Consider the following 21,558-nt stretch of genomic DNA (forward strand, 5'->3'; position numbering starts at 1 on the left):
ATCAGCTGATGAACATCTAGGCTGATTCCATGTCCTAGCCATTGTGAATAAAACAGTAGTGAACACAGATAAGCAAGTGTCACTATAGTATGATATAGAGTCTTCGGGGTATATGCCCAGGGGTCATATAGCAAGATCATATGGTAAATGTATTTCTATTTTTTTGAGGAACCATGGCTGAACCAGTTTGCATTCTCGCCAACAGCTTGGAATAAAGGTACCTCTTTACCTATATCCTCAACAGCATTTGTCATCATTTAATTTGTGTGTTGGCTCACGCCTTTAATCCCAGAACTTGGGAGGCAGAGGCAGGTGGATCTCTGTGAATTCGAGGTTAGCCTAGTTTATATAGCGAGTTCCAGGCCAGGTGGGGCTACAGGGAGACCCTGTCTCAAAAATATAAAAAAAAAATTTTTTTTTTGATGATAGACATTCTGACTAGGGTGAGGTGGAATCACAACGTAGTTTAAATTTACATTTCCCTGGTGGCTAATAATTTTTAACACTTAAAAATTATATTTTTATTGAATTCTTGTGCATTTCATACATCTTAATCATATCCACCCCTCCCCTATCAGCACCTGTCCCATGCCCCACCACCACCCAATTTCATGCATTGTATTATACATGTTAAGGTCTATCAAGTCAAGTTTGTGTCTCCAGATGTCTCTTGGTGTGAGTTCATCTACGGGAGCTGGTCGGTCTATCTGGAGTCACTTCCTTAAAGAGGACCAACTCTCCCTCAGCCGGCAGTGATCAACCGCCAATAGTTCCTCAGTTAAGGTGGGGGCTTCTTGTCCATTTCACCAGTTCTAGCTGGTTTTCTGTTTGGTCTGAATTTTCATGGATCTTGTGCATGCTGTCACCATTGCAACTTCTAACACTTTTAAAGGTGTTTGTTAGTCATTTGTACTTCTTCCTTTTTAGGTTTTTGTCTTTTTGTCTCCTTTGCTATGCCGAAACTTTTAGTTTCATGAGGTTCCATTTGCCAATTGTTGGCCGTATTCTCTGAGTGACTGGAGTCCTATTTAGAAGGTCCTTACCTATTTCTCCATGTTGTAATGGTCTCTTCTTTCTCTTCTATGAGTTTCAGACTTGCATGTTTTATGTTGAAGTCTTTGACACATTTAGAGTTGATTTTTGTGTTGGCTGAGAGGTAAGGGTCTAGTATCATTCTTCTACATGTGGACATGCAGTTTTTCTAATACCACTTGTTGAAGATGCTGTCTTTCCTCGGTGTTCTCCTACCAAAAGCAATTTACAGATTCAGTGCAATCCCACCCAGTCCCCATGCTATCCTTCCACAGAAATAGATAAAATGATTTTACAATTAATCTGGAAATACAAAGGACCCCAGATAACTAAAGCAATCCTGAGAAAAAGGTCAATGTAGAAGGTATCATCACACTAGACCTCAAGTTATGCTACAAAGCCTTACTCATAAAAGCATGGGATTAGCACAAAAACAGACATGTAGACCAAAGGGATAGAAGACCCAGATTTAAGTCCACACAAGTGCAGCCAGCCACGGCTTTTGGGTGCGCTTTTCAATTGGCTTTTCCCAAAATTCAGCTAAAATTGTTAGCCTGTCCTCACAGATAAAAAGGATATCACCAGATACTAAGCTTACCTCTTTTTGCATCTTAATTTTCTCTTCATCTTTATATGCAACTTGTCTTTTTTAAAAATCCCACTGCAGAACCTGGCATGGTGATGCATGCCTTTAATCCTAGCACTTGGGAGGCAGAGGCAGACAGATCTCTCTGAGACTGAGGCCAGCCTGTTCCACATAGTAAGTTCTAGCTCAGCTGGGGCTCTATGGAGACCCTATCTCAAGAAAAACAAAAACAATAACAAAAAATCCTATTGTGTTATGAGACTGAACCATAGAACAACTTGGTCATTTTGATTTGTGCCCCTGAGTATCTGGAATGTGAGTGTGCAGGCCTTGGAGCAAGCTTGGGGTGGTTTTCACTGTGGCTCCGTGGTCCCATGTCTGTACCCTCATCTACTGGAAAGACATATGCTCGGTGTCACAGGCTATTGCTTTTAGAGCCTCGATATATGTATAAAGATGATTACTAAAGTACAAATTTTATGCAAAAGGTGAAAATAAATGCATTTATCAATCTCCCCACTTCATAAAATTTTAAGTGAACAATGAAAGAATATATGTTATTATCACATCTGCTGAGCTGAATCTGCTTGAAATCTGGCAAGGTTTTCTCTTTCAGACAGCATATGATCCTGGGGACTCATAAGATTCGATTCCATTGAAATAGATTTCTTAGAGGAGAAATACCCTATATATCATATAGAGTTGGTTATAAGGGTTAACATGCAACCTCCCCTGTTTTACAAGCAAAATGTTGACACAGTTTTAATTATAGCACTCAAGTGAGCACTGCTGTAATTTTTAATTTTCCTCCACGGTAACATTTTCATTGTTCTTATGGAGGAAAATGCTCTGATCTGGCATCCCTAGTTTCTGGCATTTGGGGATTTTATGGGAATGCTGTCTTTGTGAGTTGAAATTTTTCATGTGGTCTCAAAGAATGTGACTTCAAGGTTTGGCACAACTTATTTATTAACATAAACATTCTTCTCTGTGTCAGTCATTATTCTGATTTAATATGTCACCATGTGGACTTTACATGACTCATATTAGGGAGGTGGCTTTCTAATACAACATGGCAAATCTCAACACCTGCTCACTTTTGTTATGAAAACTCCACATTTTTAACTTAAAAAAATCGTACTGGCATTAAAAGAGTATCATGATAAAGATTTGTTTGCTAGAAATAAAGGCATTTTAAGATTATATATAAAATAACATGCATTAATATAATAAATAACAATCACTGGAGTTTCTTTTGTGGTCATGAATTAGAAAGCATGCTTGATCAAGTCCATCTGTGCATTGCCATTCATTATATTAAAACCAGCCATCTGATCGGCTCCCCAATCAACACCCAAGTGTTTTAACAAGCCCACCTCTCTGAGGAAGTTTGGAAATGTCAGCTAGTTGATTTTCTCCTGTGTGCTTCTTCATCCCCTTTCTGAGATGACACAAGTGTGGAATTTCTGATATGTTTCAGGCACTCAGGAGACATGGGTGCTCTGGTTTATTTGAATAGGAAGCACATAGTCGCATGTACATTCACTGTGTTGCCTCCTATGAAAAACAGGGCTCAGGGGCTGGAGAGATGGCTGAGTGGTTAAGAGCACTGACTGCTCTTGCAGAGGACCTGGGTTCAATTCCCAGAATCTGCATGGCGGCTATGAACCGTCCTTAACTCCAGTTCCAGAAGAATCCAAAGCCCTCTTCTGACCTCTGCGGCATTGCACGACATGGGTGCACTCACATACATGCAGGCAATACACTCATACACACAAAATAAAAATAATAAATAGAATATTTTTTTAAGTAAAAAGAAAAACAGGGCTCAGTCTTCATCCTCATCAAAGCTGTCTAGGGCCAAACTCAGGCCAAGGAGGCAGAATAAAGGCTATGAACAAAGATACCAGCCACTACTTACCTGGTACTGGCTGATGAGTTCTGGCATAACATATTTTTCAGTGAAAAAAGTGTGTATGTGGATCAAGACATAGAAACAGTGACCACTTTTAGATGATGTCATAGGGTATTTTTATTGATGTCATATAAGTATTTTTATTGAGTTTTTGTGCATTTCATATAATAGATCTTAATCAAATTTAGATCCCTTCACCATACAACCTCCATATCCCACTTACAGATTTTATGCATTATGTGATATATGTCAAGTCCTTTCCTGTCAAGCATTTGACAGGATGTTCAGCTGTTCCTCGGTGCAAATTTATCCACTGGAGTCTAGTCAGCCTATCTAGTTTCTCCATTAAAGAAGATCTACTCTCCTAGCAGTAATCAGTTGCCAATAGTTCTTAGACTGGAGTTGGGACCTGTTGAAGATCTCCCTCATTCTACGCTGGGTTTTTATCTGATTGAGTCAGCACAATCTGATTGAGTCAGCACAGTTCTTGTGCATGCTTTCCCCATTGTTGCAAGTTCATATGAACAAGCTCCCAACGGCCTGGAAGCCTCTGTTTTCTAATGTTTGTGTCCCAGACCTGGCTCTTACCATCTTTCCACCCCCTCTTCCACAATGATCCCTGAGCCATGGGTTGGTGAGGCTTTATATAGAAATCTTATCCAGGGACATGGTCTTTGAAGTCTCTTATTCTCTAAAACTTAGCAGTTGTGGCCTTCTGTGTATATCACAGTCTGTTGTATAATGAAGCTTCACTGGTGAGAGCTGAGGGATGCACTAGTTTACTCTCTACTTCCCGTTCTGCTATGTTCCATGAGGCTTATGTGTAGAAGTTCCACTGTAGATATGTCACCTAGGACTGGACATCTCTCAGACATATATTCTCTGTGCATGACCAGTTGTGGAATTCTGCAGTAGCCTCCATCTGTTGCAAAAAGAAACATCTTTGATGACTGGTGTATGGTATACTTGACTGTAAATATAAGGATCCATATGGATCCTTAGGGCTGGTTTGAGCCATTGATTGATTTTCTCCCTTAGCAGCTCGCATAGTATCCTCTAGAACTATGAGAGCTAAATTTCAGGTAGAAGGCTTCCAAGTCAGTTCTTGCTCCATGGCTCCAAGTCCTGTGTCTGAAGAGTTCTCCACACTGCATTCCATAATGGTTGCATAAATTTGCATTCCCACCAGCAGTGAATGGGTGTTCCCTTTTCTCCAATCCTCACCAGCATTTGGAGTCTTGTTTTCTTGATCTTATCCAGACTGACCGAGTGAGATGAAATCTTAAAGAGGTTTTGATCTGCATTTCTCTAATTATTGAGGATGTTGAACACTTTTTATGCTGTTTCTTAGCCATTTTTATTTCTTTCATTTGAAAACTCTTTGTTCAAGCCTTAGCCCATCTTTTTATTGTGTTATTTTCTTGTTTCTTTGTTTTTGGGTTTTTTTTTTTTTTTTGTATATTCTACATATCAACCCTCTGTTGAATGTATGGCATGTGAGGATTTTTTTTCCCACTCAGTGGGCTTCCTCTTCACTTCCTTGGTTGTTTCTTTTGCTGTACAGAAGCTTTGTAGCTTAATGAGGTCTCACTTGTTGATTGTTTACCTTAATGCCTGAGCAAATGATGCCTGCCTTAGAAAGTCTTTTCCTGTACTATATCTTGCAGGGTGCTGCCTATGTTTTCTTCTAGCAGTTTCAGAGTTTCAGATTTTTATATTGAGATCTTGGATCCATTTGGAGTTGACATTTGTGCAGAGTGAAAGATAAGGGTTCAATTTCATTCTTCTACAGGAGGAGATCCAGTTTTGCCAGCACTATTTGTTGAAGATGCTGTCTTTCCTCCATTCTGAGTTGTTGTCACCTTTGTCAAATATTATGTGGCTGAAATTGTATGCACTCATGTTTGGGTCTTGTGTTCCGTTGATCTACATGTCTGTTTTTTTTTGCCAGTACCATTCCATTTTTATGACTATAACTCTGTAAGAGGGTTTGAGATCTGGTATGTTGGTTCCCCCTGCATTGCTCTTTTTGCTCAAAATTTCTTTGGATATCCAGATCTTTTGTGATTCCATATGAATTTTAGGATTTTTTTCTAGCTCTGTGAAGAATGTCATAGAGATTTAGATTGTCATTGCATTGAATCTATAGATCTAAGATGGTCATTTTCACAGTATAAATTCTACCAAATCTTGAGCACGGTAGGTCCTTCTATCTCCTGGTGTCTTCCTCTTTCTCTTTCTTTAAAGATTTAAAATTCTCATTGTAGAGATCTTTAATGTCTTTGGTTAGGTTAATTCCTAGTTATTTCATTTTTTGAAGTTGTTGTGAATGGTAGGGTTTCTATAAATTCTTTTTCCTATTGCTTGCTATTGGTATATAGAAAATCTACTGATTTTGTAAGTTGATTTTGTAACCTGCCACTTTACTGAATGTATTAATCATTTCTAGCAATTTTCTGGTGAAATTTTTGGAATCTCTTATAGATAATATAATTTCACTTGCAAATAGTGACAATTTGACCCCTTCTTTTTCAATTAGTACTCCTTTAATTTTCTTCTCTTGTCTTATAAGAGTTTCAAGCAGTATATTGAAAAGGAATGGAGATAGTGGTCAGCCTTGTCTGGTTCACGGTTTTAATGGGAATGCTTCTAGTTTTTCTCCATTTGCAATGATGTTGGCTGTGGGTTTGTTGCATATAGCTTTAATTATGTTGAGGTACATTCCCTTCATTCCAATTCCCTCTAGGACTTTTAACATGAATGCATCCGTTGAGATGACCATATGATTTTTGTCTTTAAGTCTATTTAAATGCTTTATTACATTTATTGACTTAAATATATTGAATCATCCCTGCATCTCTGGAATAAAGCTAGCTTGGTCATGGTGGATGATCTTTTTGATGTGTGTCTGTATATAGTTTGCAAATATTTTGTGGAGAATCTTTGCATCTATGTTCTTTAAGGATATGAGCCTTTAGTTTTCTGGGGTTTTTGTTGTTGTTATTGTGTCTTTACCTGGTTTTGTATTAGAGTGGTACTGGCTTCATAGAAGGAGTTTGGGGGTTCTCCCTCTGTTTCTCTCTTTTTGAATAAGTAACATTGGTTGTACATTTTTGAATGTCTGGTAGAATTCTGCTGTGATTCCATCCGGACCTGGGCTTTTTTCAGTCTGGAGGTTTTGTATTATTGTTTCAACTTCCTTATTTTTTATGAGTGTGTTTATGCTGTTGATCTCTTCTTGGTTTAACATTGATGGTTTCCATGAATTTAGAATTCATTCTTTTAGATTTTCAAGTTAATAAGAGTATAGGTTTTGAAAGTATTCCCTTATAATGTTCTAAATTTTTTTTTGGTGTTTGTTGTGATAGTCCCCGTGGCACCTCTGATTTTGTTGATTTGGATTTGCTCTTTCTTTCTTTTGACTAACTGGCTAAGGGTCTGTCTGTCTTGTTTATCTTATCAAAGAACCAACTTTTATCTTTATTGATTCTTTGTGTTATTTTCTTTGTTTCTATTTCATTAATTTCTGCTCTGATTTTTGTTATTTCTTTTCATCTACTAGGTTTGGGTTTGGTTTGTTCTTGCCTTTCCAGAGTCTTGGGTTGTACTATTAAGTCATTTATATGTGCTCTTTTTTATTTTTTAAATCAACTAGAGTTATAAACTTCCCTCTTAGAACTGCTTTTAAAGTGTCCCAGAGGTTTTGTTGTTTTTTTTTTTTTTTTTTTTCATTTAGTTACAGGAGTACTTTTAGTTCTTTCTTAACTTTTTCCTCTATCATTCAAGAGTGTGTTGTTTCATCTCCATGAGTTCATGTAGTTACTAGAGCTTCTTTTGTTGTTTATTATGTTTTATTGCATTGTGGTCTGATCGAATGCATGGAATTATTTCAGTTTTTTGTATTTGTTGTGGTTTGTTTTATGCCCCAGTATGTCATCAATTTTAATGAAACTTGCATTGGCTACTGAGTAAAATGAGTGTTCTTTGGTGGTTGGGTGGATGATTCTGTAGATGTCTGTTAGGTCCATTTGATGTAAGATTGTCATTTATTTCAGATGTCTCTCTGTTTATTCTTTGTTCAATTGGCCTATCAGAGATAGTGAGATATTAAAGTCACCTATTATTAATAAGTTGGGGTGAATCTGTGTTTTATAGTCCTGTAGTACTGTATTTATGAAATTGGTTCACCAGAGTTTGGTGCATATACATCCATGATTGTGATATCTTCTTGGTCAACTGTTCCTTTGATTGGAATGAAGTGAGCCTGTTTTTCTGTTCTGATTAGTTTTCATTTAAGTCCTATTTTGTTGGATATTAGAATTGCAACACCTACTTGCTTCTTAGTCCCATTTGCTTGGAATATTTTTTCCTATCATTTCACCCTAAGGTAGTGCTTATACTTGAAAGTGAGATGGTTTCTTTATGATAACATAAAGATGAATTTTATTTATTATTTCATTCAATTAGCCCGTGTCTTTGGACTGGAGATGTGCAGCCATTAATCTTTAGAGTTATTATTGAAAGATGTGCATTGGTTACTGTCATTTTAATTTATTTGTTCTTGCTTCTATTTTGCACTTCTTTAATTATACCCTCTTTTGTTTTCCTTCTGTAACCTCTTGTGTACAGCCATTCCTATCTTCTGTCCTTTGCACTGCTTGAGTACTCGCCATAGGGCTGGTTTGCTGGACGTCAATTCTTTCAGCCTATCCATATCATGGAAAACTTTCCATTCCCCTTTGACTAGGATAGATAGTTTTGCTGGCTAAAGTATTCTGGGTTGGCATCCGTGGTCATTTAGAACTGGGAATACTTTGTCCAGGCTCTTCTGCTTTTCATAGTTTGCACTGAAGTCAGCTGTAATTCTGATGGGTTTTCTTTCATATGTAACTTGTTTTTCTCCAGCAGCTTTCAGTACCCTCTCTTTGTTCTGTACATTTAGTGTTTTTACTATGATATGCCATGGGAAGTTTCTGTTCTGGTTCTGTCTAATTGGTGTTCTGTGGGCTTATTGCATCTGTATAGGTAAGTCTTTCCTTAATTTAGGAAAGCTTTCTATAATCCTGTTGAAGACCTGGTCAATGTCATTGGCCTGATATCTCCTTCCTGTATACCTGTAATCCATAGATTTGGTCTTTTCATGGTGTCCTACATTTCCTGTGTATTCTACTCCTGTGTTTAAAAAAAAAAAATTTATGGTTTTTCCTTAAGGAATCCAATTCTTCAGTTTTGTCATCCAATCTTGATATTCTGTTTTCTGTTTCATTCATTTTGCTTGTGAGTCTTTCTCCTGTTGTTCAGAATGGCTTATTGAGTTTTTCAATTCCATCTTCATTTTAGCTTTGGTTTTCTTCAATATTTCTATCTATTTTTGAATTTGCCTTTCAAGTCCTTAATTGTCTTGTTATTTCATTCAGCTACACATTGTATTTTCTTGAGCCCCTGTGACAAGTTTATGCCTCTCCTCCTTGAGTTCTCTGAGTTGTTTGTCTGCGTCCTCTTTAAGTTCTTTGATCATGTTTATGTGTTTTGAAAAGTTTTTATTGAGCTTTTTAAATCTTTTTTTTTTAATTTTATTTATTATTTTTAGTTTATGGTATGTGTGTATTGCCTGCATGTAGGTAAGTGCACCTGTGTCATGCAATGCCTGTGGAGTTCACAAGAGGCTGTTGGATCCCCTGGGGACTGGAGTTATGGACAGTTGTGAGCTGCTGTATGGGTGCTGGGATTTGAACCCGGGTCATCTGCAAGAATAATTGGTATTCTTAACCACTGAGCCATCTCTCCAGCCCCCATACAACAGTTCTTAATCAAATCCAGGCCCCCTCCCCTGTCCATTCCCCATCCCTCCACCAGACCTCATGTATTCTACCATACATGTTGTACCTAGATGTTGTTTTCTAAATTCTACATTGGGGGGTTCCTCAGGGTGATTCTCGTTGTAGTACACTTCTGCAGGACTGCTGGGTTTTGTTGGGAACATATTTTGTTAGTTTTCATAGCATTTGTGTTCTTCTGTTGCCGTTTGAACAGGTGCATGTCTTTTGTTGGTTGTGTGTTCAATAGGAAATTCTAAATTCTGCCTTTGTTTGGTTGAAGTTTGTTTCTGTTTATATTGTTGATGTAGTTTGGTTGCTTTGTGCTCAGGTATGAAATGTTAGTTGGTGTGTGTTCAGGGTAGTAGGCTAGTCTGGATAGTAGATGGGTCTGTGGTAGGTAGATCAAGGGGAGGGGCAAGGGAACGATTGGGGTGGGGATAGCCCATAGAGAGTCTAACAAAACAAAGCTGGAGAATTGACCTAATCTGGGGGTAAGGGCTCAGGATGCGGTGGGCAGGTCTGGACAAAGGGGAGTCCAGAGATCTGAGGCAGAGAGCAGGAGTGGGCCTAGACCCAAGGCTAAAAGTAGGTGTGGGGGTGGGGAGTGGAGGTGCTCAGACTGCAGGAGAATCAAGACACAGTGGGCAGGATCTTACTTACCAAGGTCAGGGGTCTGTGTCCCCTTGCTAAAGGCCAAGGACAAGGTGGGTGTGAGGACATTGTGTGGTGCAGCATAGATTTGATTTGAAGTGACTTATTGTTTAAATTTTTCTTGCCTAAGTCTTTCATTATTTGCCTAACCATGAATTATCTTTAGTTTCAGTGTGGTTTTCTCCTTTACATTTCTATGGAAGATAAAAGAGAACAGAGTAACTGTAATGGTTTGAATGTGAAGTGTTTCTGCCAACTCACACACTGGAATACTTCATCACCAGCTGGTATCGCTGGCTTGGGAGGCTGTGGAAACTTTGGGTGGGCCTGGCTGGCAGAGGTGGGTCACTGGGGGTACACCTTTGAGGATTAGACCTTCCTACTTATGGTCTCCTTCTCTGCTTCCTGGTTGGCTGCCACAGTGTGACTAGCAGCCTCATGCTCCTGCCACTCCAAAGGAAGCTGTTTCCATTCTATGCCTTCCTAATCTTCCTGGAATCCTCTGAAACTGTGAGCTCAACTAACCTTGCCTTCCTCAGGTTGTTTCTGTCAGACACTTTGTCACAGTAAAGAGAAAGTAGCTGATACAGTGACTTTGGCCTGTGCATCATCTTGTTATTGTTAGAAAGGTAGATGCCCACTCTACCTTTCTGCTTTCTGAATTAGAGTCTGCATTTGAACCAGAAAACTCAGAAAATTCATGTGCAAGTCAAGTTTGAATTTGACAAAGAAAAACAGGTCATCGTAAATTACGTTTCTTTTTTGATATGGAGAAAAGATAAACTCATGTACGGACGACTTGTATGTTCTGAAAATGTTAAGAAATTATAAAAGTGTGAAATGATATTGTAAGACGTTTGAGAGGCTGGAAAGATAAAAATGATCTCAAATGCAAATTAATATATTTGGGGAAACTGATAAGGAAACCCTCACAGAATATGTAACATGATATGGTGGAAAAAAGCCACTGGCTCAAACAAAATTAAAGATTTTGTTTGTTTTGAGGCAGGATCTCCCTATAGCCTAACTACCCTGGAATTTTCTATGTAGACCAGGCTAGCCTTGAACTCACAGAGATCTGCCTGCCTCTGCCTCCTGAGTGCTGGTATTAAAGGCATGCACCACCACACCTGACAAGGTTGTTTTTTTTTAACTGAGAATTTCAAACGTACATCCAATACTTTAAAATCAGATCAACCCTCCACTTCATCTTCTCCAGTTCCTCCTCTCTCCCCACCCCAACCACCTTTCCCTCCCAACTTCATCTGCTCTCTTTTTTAAAAAACCCACTGAGTCTATTTAGTGCTGCCTATATGTACATGGGTGTAGGGCCATGTCCAGTTTGCTTTCTGATGCTGTTACAGACACTATAACCAAAAGCGACTTGGGAAGGAAAGGGTTTTAGCTTGCAGCTTAAGGTCTATCATCAAGGTAATTTAGAAAAGGAATTTAAGGGAGGAACCTGGAGGCAGAAACTGAGCAGATACCATGGAGGAATGATGCTTACTAGCTTGCACCCCTGGCTTGCTTAGCCACCTTTCTAATGCATCCCAGGCCCACCCACCTGGAGATGGCACTGCCTACAATGGGTTGGGTCCTCCTACATCAATTAGCAATTAAGAAAATGTCTCACAGACATGGCCACAGGCCAGTCCAATAGAGGAAATGCTTCAAATGAGGTTTCTACCTTATCACCAGTAGCCTTTTGGGGACTGTATCCCTCAAGAAAACTGATACCCCCTCCCTCAGCAGACATCAATTGCCAATAGTTCCTCAGCTAGGAGTAGGACTCCATGAGCCCCTCCCACATCCATTCTGGGATTTGGGCTGACCTGATCTGAATATGGGTTCTGAGCATGCTGTCCCAGCCTCTGAGTTGATATGGACAATTGTCCTGTTATGTCCTACAAACAAGGTTTCACTGCAAATGTCCACTACCTCTGGGTCTCACAATCTTTCTGCCCTGTCTTCCATGATGATCCTTAATCTCCAAGGAGAGGGATATGATATAGATGTAATGCTGAGCACTCTACACAGAGTCTCTTGTTCTCTGAATGCTGACCACTTGTGAGTCTCTATATTAAGTGCTGTCTATAGCAAAAAGAAGCCTTTCTGATGAGGGATGAGAGATGCACTAATCTATGGTCATAAAGATAAGAACCTAGTTTAATGCTGTGCCCATTTAGCAGAATAAAATCATGAGGTTTTCTGTAGAGCTTATAACCTAGCCAGTTACAGGTTTGGGGCCCAGTTAATAGTACCAGGAATGAGGTCTGTCTTGTGGAGCAGGCTTTAAATCCAATGAGAAAGTGGTTGGTTCTTTCCATAACATTTGTACCACTACTGCACTAGTGGGTATATCTTGCCAGGCCAGTCATTGTTGTAGCTCACAGGGTTAACAGCTGGGTAAGACTGTTGATTAGTTTTTTTTTTTCTCCTGTTATATAAATAGAACCTTCTGCCCTGTGAAAGCCAGCCAGCCAGTAGGGATGAAGATTTGAGATCTTGATTTCTCTATGTCCTATATCTCAAGTATGTGGTATCTTTAGCAATAGGATCTTATCATCACATTCTGGAGGATAAGTAAGAGCAATGGAAATAACCTTTAGTATTTGTGTGGAGTCTATGGGACTCCACTAATAACTCCAAAAGAGCTAACCCATACCCAGTACTAGGCTTTTTATTTGTTAGCCTTTTGGGGTAACTCCATTTAAACTCTGTTTACATATGTATATGTAAATATTTTAGGAAACGTCTACAGGATTAGGTTTCATATGGCATTTCCAGAGGTCTTCAGTGTTAGAGATCCCTCCCCACATTCCCTGCTCTGCCCTGCCTTCCCACCCCCACCCCATTTAACACTACTTTTCCTTCTTCATGCCATCTGTGTTTCATCTATCTTCCCTTGAAATCCATCCCCTTGCTAGTTTCCTGACTTGTGTGGACACTTGGATTTAAACACACATAGATTCAAACCTAGTATTCACATATAAGAGAGAATATGGAGCATTTGTCTTCCTGGGTCTGGGTTATCTCACTCAGCATGATTATTTCCAGCTTATTTATTTACCTGCAAATTTCATAATTTCATTTTTCTTTTGAGGCATCTCTAACAATTAATAAAAATGAAATTGTTAGAGATTTCTTAAAAGTCTAACAGTTGAGATTTGTATACTTCTCCTACTGTTAGTGACACCATTTCCTAGAAAGAGAAAGATGCAAGATTGGTTATGGCATAGGAAGAACTGATTATGGGGAGAGGGAAGAATAATTAAGTGGGCAGCACCACGCTGTAAAAAAGGCTTTGGAGGCATGCATATTTATCTGATGTTTGTCCAGTGCTGTTTCTTGTAGTATCTATAACAAAGGCTGCATAACTAGAAGGGTGCAGAGAAACAGGTTCCACAGCAAAGCCAAATGAATTAAATTAGGATAAATTGCTTAAATTAGGAGTAATATCAAAGATTATGTTTCAGAAAAAATTTACTTAGTGCCTAAGAAACAACTTTGAATGGGATAACTTTACTCCTGAGATCTTTTGATCAGTGAGCAATGACTGAAAAACTATTCACTGAGTACCTGAATTATCGCCCTATGGAAAATACTCTGTCCCTTGAAACTTCTAAAATTGGTATGGAGAATAAATAGGATGCCATGTATGAGAAGCCTCTCCATGCCGGCAGAGACCTGGCGATGGATGAACAATAGGTTTCTTTTTCAACATCTTGATTATTTCCGATATTACCATAGAGAGCTGTTTTTCTTTGTCTAGGTTTGTATCATATTTTTAAACAAGCCAGTTTTCTATAAAAAACGTAGAGAGTGTCACGCATCTTCCCTCAGTGGTATCTGCCTCACTGATACCCTACGGGTCTCTTCACTAATTTCATTTAATTAGATGGTAGTTAATTAAGAGAGGCATGTCACTGCATTGCAAAGGTAGCTTCTTTTCCTGCACTCACTTATTCAGGAGATGAGAAACAAGCCTGCAGTACACTTTGCTTTTGGAGCCATTTGTCCAATGGATGCAGAAACTCTGGAAACCTGGCATCATTCAGTACCCCAGCGACTTAGTCATGCTACTTTTTACCAGGTTGAGAGTCTAATTCATTTTAACAGGAATAATGTTCTGAGAGGCACAGCACCTCATTTGTCCTTTTGTATGTTAACATCTGAACAGGGAGGCCCCAAGCTCTAGTTCCATGAGGCAGGAAGCAAGTAAACAGTAAAAATTAGTAATCAAATTCATTACTTTCTCCACTAATTCCTTTAGGTTTGCCTTAGTATTTCCCAAGATACCTACTTTAATGTTGATGCCACTAAGAATTATTAATATCAAATATGTCAACTGGATATACTATTTTATGTTAGTATATAGGAGGATTTACCAAACTCAAATATTAAGCCACACTAATTATAAAGTGATCATTGCATTCTATTGTTGTCTCCATAACACAAGACAAATTCCTCTATTATCACTGTGGAAATTACTTTTAACCAATTGTCAGCTTTTTACATGTAAAAATAACAACTATCTTCAAGGTGAAAATAGCTGGGTGGAAAAATAGTCCTGTAAGTTGCAATGTTTCTTACCTCCACTTGCTTCCTTGTTGCCATACCTACCAAAGAGGTGAAGGGAGGAGCCTGTCCTTTTTCTAAATCATTCCACTAGTATGGCATTGATTTTCCTCTCAAGTTCACCTGGGGTCTCAGGTCATCACGCTTTTTCTCACATTACTCATATTGGTATAGCACCTCGGTTCATGGCTGACATATATTGCTTGAGCTGGGATGGCATCACACACCACGGATATTTACTGGTGGTGGGGTATGCCAGGCCTCTGTACACAAAACAGAAGGAATAAACTGCTTCGCAACAATATTTTTTCCTTGAAAAGTAACGATTGTGCTTCCTGAAAGATATCATAAGCCCATGAGTGCTGCTTAGAATTCTTCCTCACCCCAACAACAATGCCTTGAGTTCTTTTGTGTCTCTCGCTGATAAAAGAAAAAAATCATCACATGAGTATGAAAATATTCCAGTGTTATGCTGTTTATGGAAAAGATTTCGTTACTGCTCAGAAGAATTGTGCTAGCCTGCCTGTGCAGCTGCTGGTGCCCATTCTTCCTTAGCTGTGGTTCTCCTCTCATTTCATCACTTCCTTCTGTTTCAGCTAGCTGTGAGGTGGTTGGAACACAATTGCCACTGCCAGCACATGGACGAGCTCCTGCAGTACATCCGCTTTGGCCTAATGGACGTGGATACACTCCACACCGTTGCACTGTCCCACCCTCTGGTCCAGGCGAGTGAAACTGCCACCGCCCTTGTCAATGAGGCCCTGGAATACCACCAGAGTATCTATGCACAGCCTGTGTGGCAAACCTGCAGGACAAAACCACGCTTCCAGTCAGACACTCTGTATATCATTGGTGGGAAAAAGCGTGAGGTCTGTAAAGTAAAAGAACTTCGGTACTTCAATCCTGTGGATCAGGAAAATGCCCTCATAGCCGCCATTGCCAACTGGAGCGAGCTGGCTCCCATGCCTGTGGGAAGGAGCCATCATTGTGTGGCCGTCATGGGGGACTTCCTGTTTGTAGCAGGAGGGGAAGTGGAGCATGCCAGTGGCCGGACGTGTGCAGTGAGGACTGCCTGTCGCTATGACCCTCGCAGTAATTCCTGGGCAGAGATAGCACCCATGAAAAACTGTCGAGAGCATTTTGTGCTGGGTGCCATGGACGAATACCTTTATGCAGTTGGGGGCAGAAATGAACTGCGCCAGGTTCTGCCTACAGTTGAGAGATATTGCCCCAAGAAGAACAAATGGACTTTTGTGCAGTCCTTTGACCGATCCCTTTCGTGTCATGCTGGATATGTGGCCGATGGTCTTCTTTGGATATCAGGTAGAACATGCCTCCTGTGTTGGATTTATTGAAAATCACTTTAACTGTGGCTTAAATTTAAAAGTCAAGTTTTGGGAGTACAGCCATGTATAATTGAACAATTAAGCCGTGGATGCCATTTTAGCTAATTAACCATCATTTATGAAGCACCTACTCTATAGGGAACAATGTAATTGGAAGTAATTGACCTTTGTGCGATTTTTCTGAGAGGTAATGGCCACCATACCTGTTTTTGTGTCAGACCTTCTTTTGCTCATACTATCAGCTCCTGATTATCTGTGAGGTGCATTGCACAACTTGTACTTTACACACGTCCTTTGCATTTCCTTTCATTCTTGGCTTCCTGACTAGGAGCAATTTCTTTAAAGTCGGGAGGGGAAGCACCCTAGCAAACTATTTTACTGAGTATAGCAAGAGACATTAGCTGTACTGTGTATTGAAGGAGGGGTTTTAAGCCCCAGAAAGAATGTTTTTGTGTTATCTGTGAGTGGTGGTTACTGGTGCTATCCTATTCCTTCAGTCCTGCTTATTCTCATTCTGGTTATGGTTATTCTCATTCTCATATGGTTATGACCATATTCTGACTAATATGGTCAACTCTGCACCTATAACCCAGCTTCAACCAACTTTTATTCATTGTTGACTTGTTTTATCCACATGTGTACAACCATCCACTCCCTTCCTGGCTGTCGTTTTGTTTGTACAGATGCCTGTGGACGTGTTATCAGTCTCAGGGTATCAACCTATGTTTTCAGTTCTTAGGAGGAAAAGGCTGCATCTTCTCTCATTTGGAAGATTCTCATTTTGTAGCCAAAATAGAAGTTGTATTTGGGTGTCCTCAAGAGCATAGAGAAAGAGAAAGATCCATAACCAAACTACTAAAAGGTAACCTTGATGTCTGTAGGTGGAAAATGATCATTCTTAGGAAGTAAAGGCTTTGTAGCTTTCCCTAGTTGTCATCTCCAGTTTTTTAAATATCTATTTTGACAGAAATCTCTGTAGATTAAATTAGTTTCAATTTTGCTCATTTTTCCTTCTACCGTCCTCAGTAACCAGGGAGATCCATAGCCTCAGTTATTGGCAATTCACTAATTTTTATTGATGTAACTTAGTTTACATTGGGTTTAAGGGCTTGATAAATTAATGAATTAAGTCAAGACTCCGTTAAGGAAAGAGCAAAAAATGAGAACTCAACACTTACTAGTCCCATATACCAAATAAACATTAAAAGTAATCGCGTATATTATAGATGTATTTAAATAAAAATCTCATTTATTAGTGATTTCTTTTGCCTTTACATATATATTTAAAGCATTAAAAGAGCCACCAGGACTATATCCTTTTGGTTTTGCTGAAGAAACTTCAAAGTGTCTGCAACTGATAATTGCTAATGATAATAGGAACAGATCTAGACTTTACTGGACAACAGAGCAATGAAGAATTTATGAAATCAATGCAATTTGTGTTTTCTTCCAATTTGCATTTCTTCCATTGGCTCGTTTAGTTTCATATGTTGCTAATATAGTATATTCTTCAATTTTGCAACATTCTTTCTAAATTTTGTATGAATTTCTCATAAATATTTTAATAAATGTGCCTTGTTTGGCACTGTAAACTAGCTTTTAAATAAATCCTGGAGTTTCCCTTACTTAGCCTTAAAGGGATGACTACTTACCCATTTCCAGTGAGGCTTGAGGAAGCACAGAAGCTCATTGTAGACTGGCTATATCGATCACCTTGCTATCAAGTGAACTTCCCTCTCAATATGGGCCTCTATGTTTCCCTCTCCATTTTATTAAATGCACCAACTTGTCGTATATCTTAGTGTTTCTCGCTTTGTTTTCTTCCTTCTGTGGAAGTACACACATTTCCTTTGTTCTTGTACTAATGTATTCTGCCTGAGTTAACCATATTTAATGAAAACAATCACGATTTTCAGGCTTGTCTCCCCACTTGAGAAGTTCACTTTCCTGTGTAGCGTACAATACCTTTAATTGGAAAGTAGAGGAGATCGCCAGTGACATTTCTTATATCTTCAGTCGTGTGCCTCTTTCCTGAGGCCCAGCTTATAATAAATCAATTGTGAATCTAACCATGAATGGAGGGGTGGTTGGAGTTGCTCATGGGCCCCCTTTGAGGGAGCACAGGAATATTTCACCTGCCCATCACGGATTTGGAAATGTTAGCTTGATTTATTGGAGCAGATGAAAATTTGTGAAGCTTTTTCTTAAATTTGACCAATAATCAAGTATTGCCAAATGATTGGACTGAGGGCTGAATTGGTATCCTCCTGGTACTTTACAAGCTTTGCCTGAGGTAGAGTTAGTGTGAGTTATAGATTGTGGATTTTAGAGGCTTTGTTCTATTCCATAGAACACAAATGATCCTTTAGAGACTAATATTCACTCCCCTCCCCTGTGGGGTCAAGACATCTTGAAAACTGTCCATGGTTTGTAAAGTGTGACAAGCAGAGAGGAATTCAGAAAATCAAGTTGTATGGATATACCCATTAACATTTAATTTAAGATATTAGAGACAGACAAATTTTAAAAGCTTCTGTAGCATTTGACATCGTGACCCAATTCACAAATGCTCCATTCCATTTTGATTAGAGATCCACAGTTCTGAAGAAAAGTAAGCATTAAATATCCTGCAGCAGCATTATAAAGTGCATGCTCTCTATTGCACAGGCCAGGGAGTGAAGCACTAAAGATGTGTGTGTGTGTGTGTGTGTGTGTGTGTAGGGAAATTCATCCAAGCTCATTTTGAAGAACAATGTATCTTTTTATTTTTATCAAGTGGCAGCAAGAAAATGAGATGCCAACCACAAAATGAGTGCTTTCAAACTACAAGACAAATGTTACTTCATTGATGCAAAAGCACTATTTGATGCTTTCTTAAGTCTTCTAGTGAGTGTTACATCCTTATATACTGTAGTACTAGGTCATTGATAAATAAGATTAATTCAGCAAACACATTTCCTGCCCTCCAGGAGCTGACAATCAAAGAGGTTTTAAAAAGAGATATTTCATTAATGAAATAACATTTCTTAAAGCTTCTTTAGCTTCCTAAAAACTGTTTATCTTCAACTTTATTAAATTTATATGTATATATAAATTTAAAATACCTGCCCCCATTTAAAATAACCTTAATTTATTTATTTAAGTCTACTGAAGGACTTTGATTTTTCTGCTACCTGCTAAAATTAGAACAATGTGAATTTTGAAGCAACATCATTAAAATACCATAGCTTTGGCCTTCCTCTGTATGTACAGATATTATTCTGTTTGCATATGAAATATTAACAGGAAGGAGGGCGGGGTGACATTGGATTGTGAAACACAAAGAAAACAGAGTAGCATTGCTCACACATGTGAAACTTGCCTTGCTTCTTACTAGTCAGGAGATGCTGAGCAGGATTCTTCTCTGAGTCCTAGTCTGGAGAAATGCTGAGCAGGATTCTTCTCTGAGTCCTAGTCAGGAGATGCTGAGCAGGATTCTTCTCTGAGTCCTAGTCAGGAGATGCTGAGCAGGATTCTTCTCTGAGTCCTAGTCAGGAGATGCTGAGCAGGATTCTTCTCTGAGTCCTAGTCAGGAGATGCTGAGCAGGATTCTTCTCTGAGTCCTAGTCAGGAGATGCTGAGCAGGATTCTTCTCTGAGTCCTAGTCAGGAGATGCTGAGCAGGATTCTTCTCTGAGTCCTAGTCAGGAGATGCTGAGCAGGATTCTTCTCTGAGTCCTAGTCAGGAGATGCTGAGCAGGATTCTTCTCTGAGTCCTAGTCAGGAGATGCTGAGCAGGATTCTTCTCTGAGTCCTAGTCAGGAGATGCTGAGCAGGATTCTTCTCTGAGTCCTAGTCAGGAGATGCTGAGCAGGATTCTTCTCTGAGTCCTAGTCAGGAGATGCTGAGCAGGATTCTTCTCTGAGTCCTAGTCAGGAGATGCTGAGCAGGATTCTTCTCTGAGTCCTAGTCAGGAGATGCTGAGCAGGATTCTTCTCTGAGTCCTAGTCAGGAGATGCTGAGCAGGATTCTTCTCTGAGTCCTAGTCAGGAGATGCTGAGCAGGATTCTTCTCTGAGTCCTAGTCAGGAGATGCTGAGCAGGATTCTTCTCTGAGTCCTAGTCAGGAGATGCTGAGCAGGATTCTTCTCTGAGTCCTAGTCAGGAGATGCTGAGCAGGATTCTTCTCTGAGTCCTAGTCAGGAGATGCTGAGCAGGATTCTTCTCTGAGTCCTAGTCAGGAGATGCTGAGCAGGATTCTTCTCTGAGTCCTAGTCAGGAGATGCTGAGCAGGATTCTTCTCTGAGTCCTAGTCAGGAGATGCTGAGCAGGATTCTTCTCTGAGTCCTAGTCAGGAGATGCTGAGCAGGATTCTTCTCTGAGTCCTAGTCAGGAGATGCTGAGCAGGATTCTTCTCTGAGTCCTAGTCAGGAGATGCTGAGCAGGATTCTTCTCTGAGTCCTAGTCAGGAGATGCTGAGCAGTTCTTCTCTGAGTCCTAGTCAGGAAATGCTGAGCAGGATTCTTCTCTGAGTCCTGGTCTTTAGAAATGCCGGAGCAGGAAAGTAGAGGCATAATTGTATGTAACGGTGGAAGTCTCTCTAGGGTGTAGAAGTAATGTGAGGCAGGAAGTAATTAGTATCTTGGGTCCAGGGTGGCTTCTGCTGCCCTGTAGAGTCATTCACTCCTCTGACTTCCCACTTGAACTCTATGATATAATCATTTCAATAATTCTCTTGTTTCTAGGAAACACAATACTTGATACACCCAGCTTTCCACTTTGCTTGTATAGTTATCCTTCGATATCCACACATGATTGGCTCCAGAGTATACCCACAGGCACACAGTCACACACAAACTGCAGGCTGAAAAACCCTCATATGCTCAAGTCCCTTATTTAAAACGGCATAACATTTTCATAGAACCTATTCACATTGTCCCACATACCACAGTGTAAATACTAAAATTGTTGTACTATATTATTTAAACAATACTGACCAGGAAAACTCTGTATGTGTTGAATGCTAGCGCAGGTTTTATTGGACGTCCTGCAGCCATGTGGAATCTTTAGATGACAGCTGAGCCTGGTGGACTTGGTGAGGCATCTTCTCTGTTTACCAAGCATGTGGCACTTCTAGCCTGCTGATCTCTATCCTACTCTCCTTCACTGCCTTCCTTTTTCAGAGCAAATATAAGATGACAGAAGGAGGTGATGAAGGGCATGAGGAAGCAGATGGGCAAGACATGGCCAGAAAGGGTCCAAGGCCTCAAGTAAGAAACTCTAGCAAAGAGGATGTGAGGTGGGGCTCAGAAAGCAGTCCAACTGTGAGGTGCACAAGGTCAGTGGAGGAGAGCAGCTCACAGGGACGAGACCCGAACAGAAATGCGGTGCATGAGAGTTGCCTGGTACTACAGGGACGCCAGGGTCTGAAATATTTTCACTACATTGTCAATTACAAAAATTTCAGTGAAAACTATTTCAGGGAAGCGGAAGATGGTGAGAAGTAGCGTGCTGTGGTTAAGGTGTCGTGAGAAAGTATGCAGAAACCACAGGTGCAAGCCACATGGGACCTTTACCTCAATATCCAAGGACACTGTACCATGGAAATTTCACCTCCGAATCTGAGCTTCTCAGGCAATGCTCCAGGTGTTGTC

The 21,558-nt window shown here is 39.8% G+C and overlaps 1 protein-coding gene across 5 annotated transcripts in view; it reads left to right on the forward strand.

The window, feature by feature from the left end:
• The window catches only part of Klhl32 (kelch like family member 32), a 232,186-nt gene that overhangs the window by 178,726 nt on the left and 31,902 nt on the right, over window positions 1-21,558 (forward strand). For 3 of the 5 annotated variants that reach the window (XM_008839609.3, XM_008839608.3, XM_008839610.1), the window contains exon 7: window positions 15,178-15,904. The exons of the other annotated variants lie outside the window; for them this stretch is intronic. In XM_008839609.3, coding sequence (XP_008837831.1) covers window positions 15,178-15,904 — 727 coding nt within the window. The remainder of the gene's footprint in view (window positions 1-15,177; window positions 15,905-21,558) is intronic. 5 annotated transcript variants of the gene reach the window in all.

Source organism: Nannospalax galili, unplaced genomic scaffold (genome assembly GCF_000622305.1).
Source record: "Nannospalax galili isolate Female #2095 unplaced genomic scaffold, S.galili_v1.0 scaffold78, whole genome shotgun sequence".
NCBI lineage: Eukaryota > Metazoa > Chordata > Mammalia > Rodentia > Spalacidae > Nannospalax > Nannospalax galili.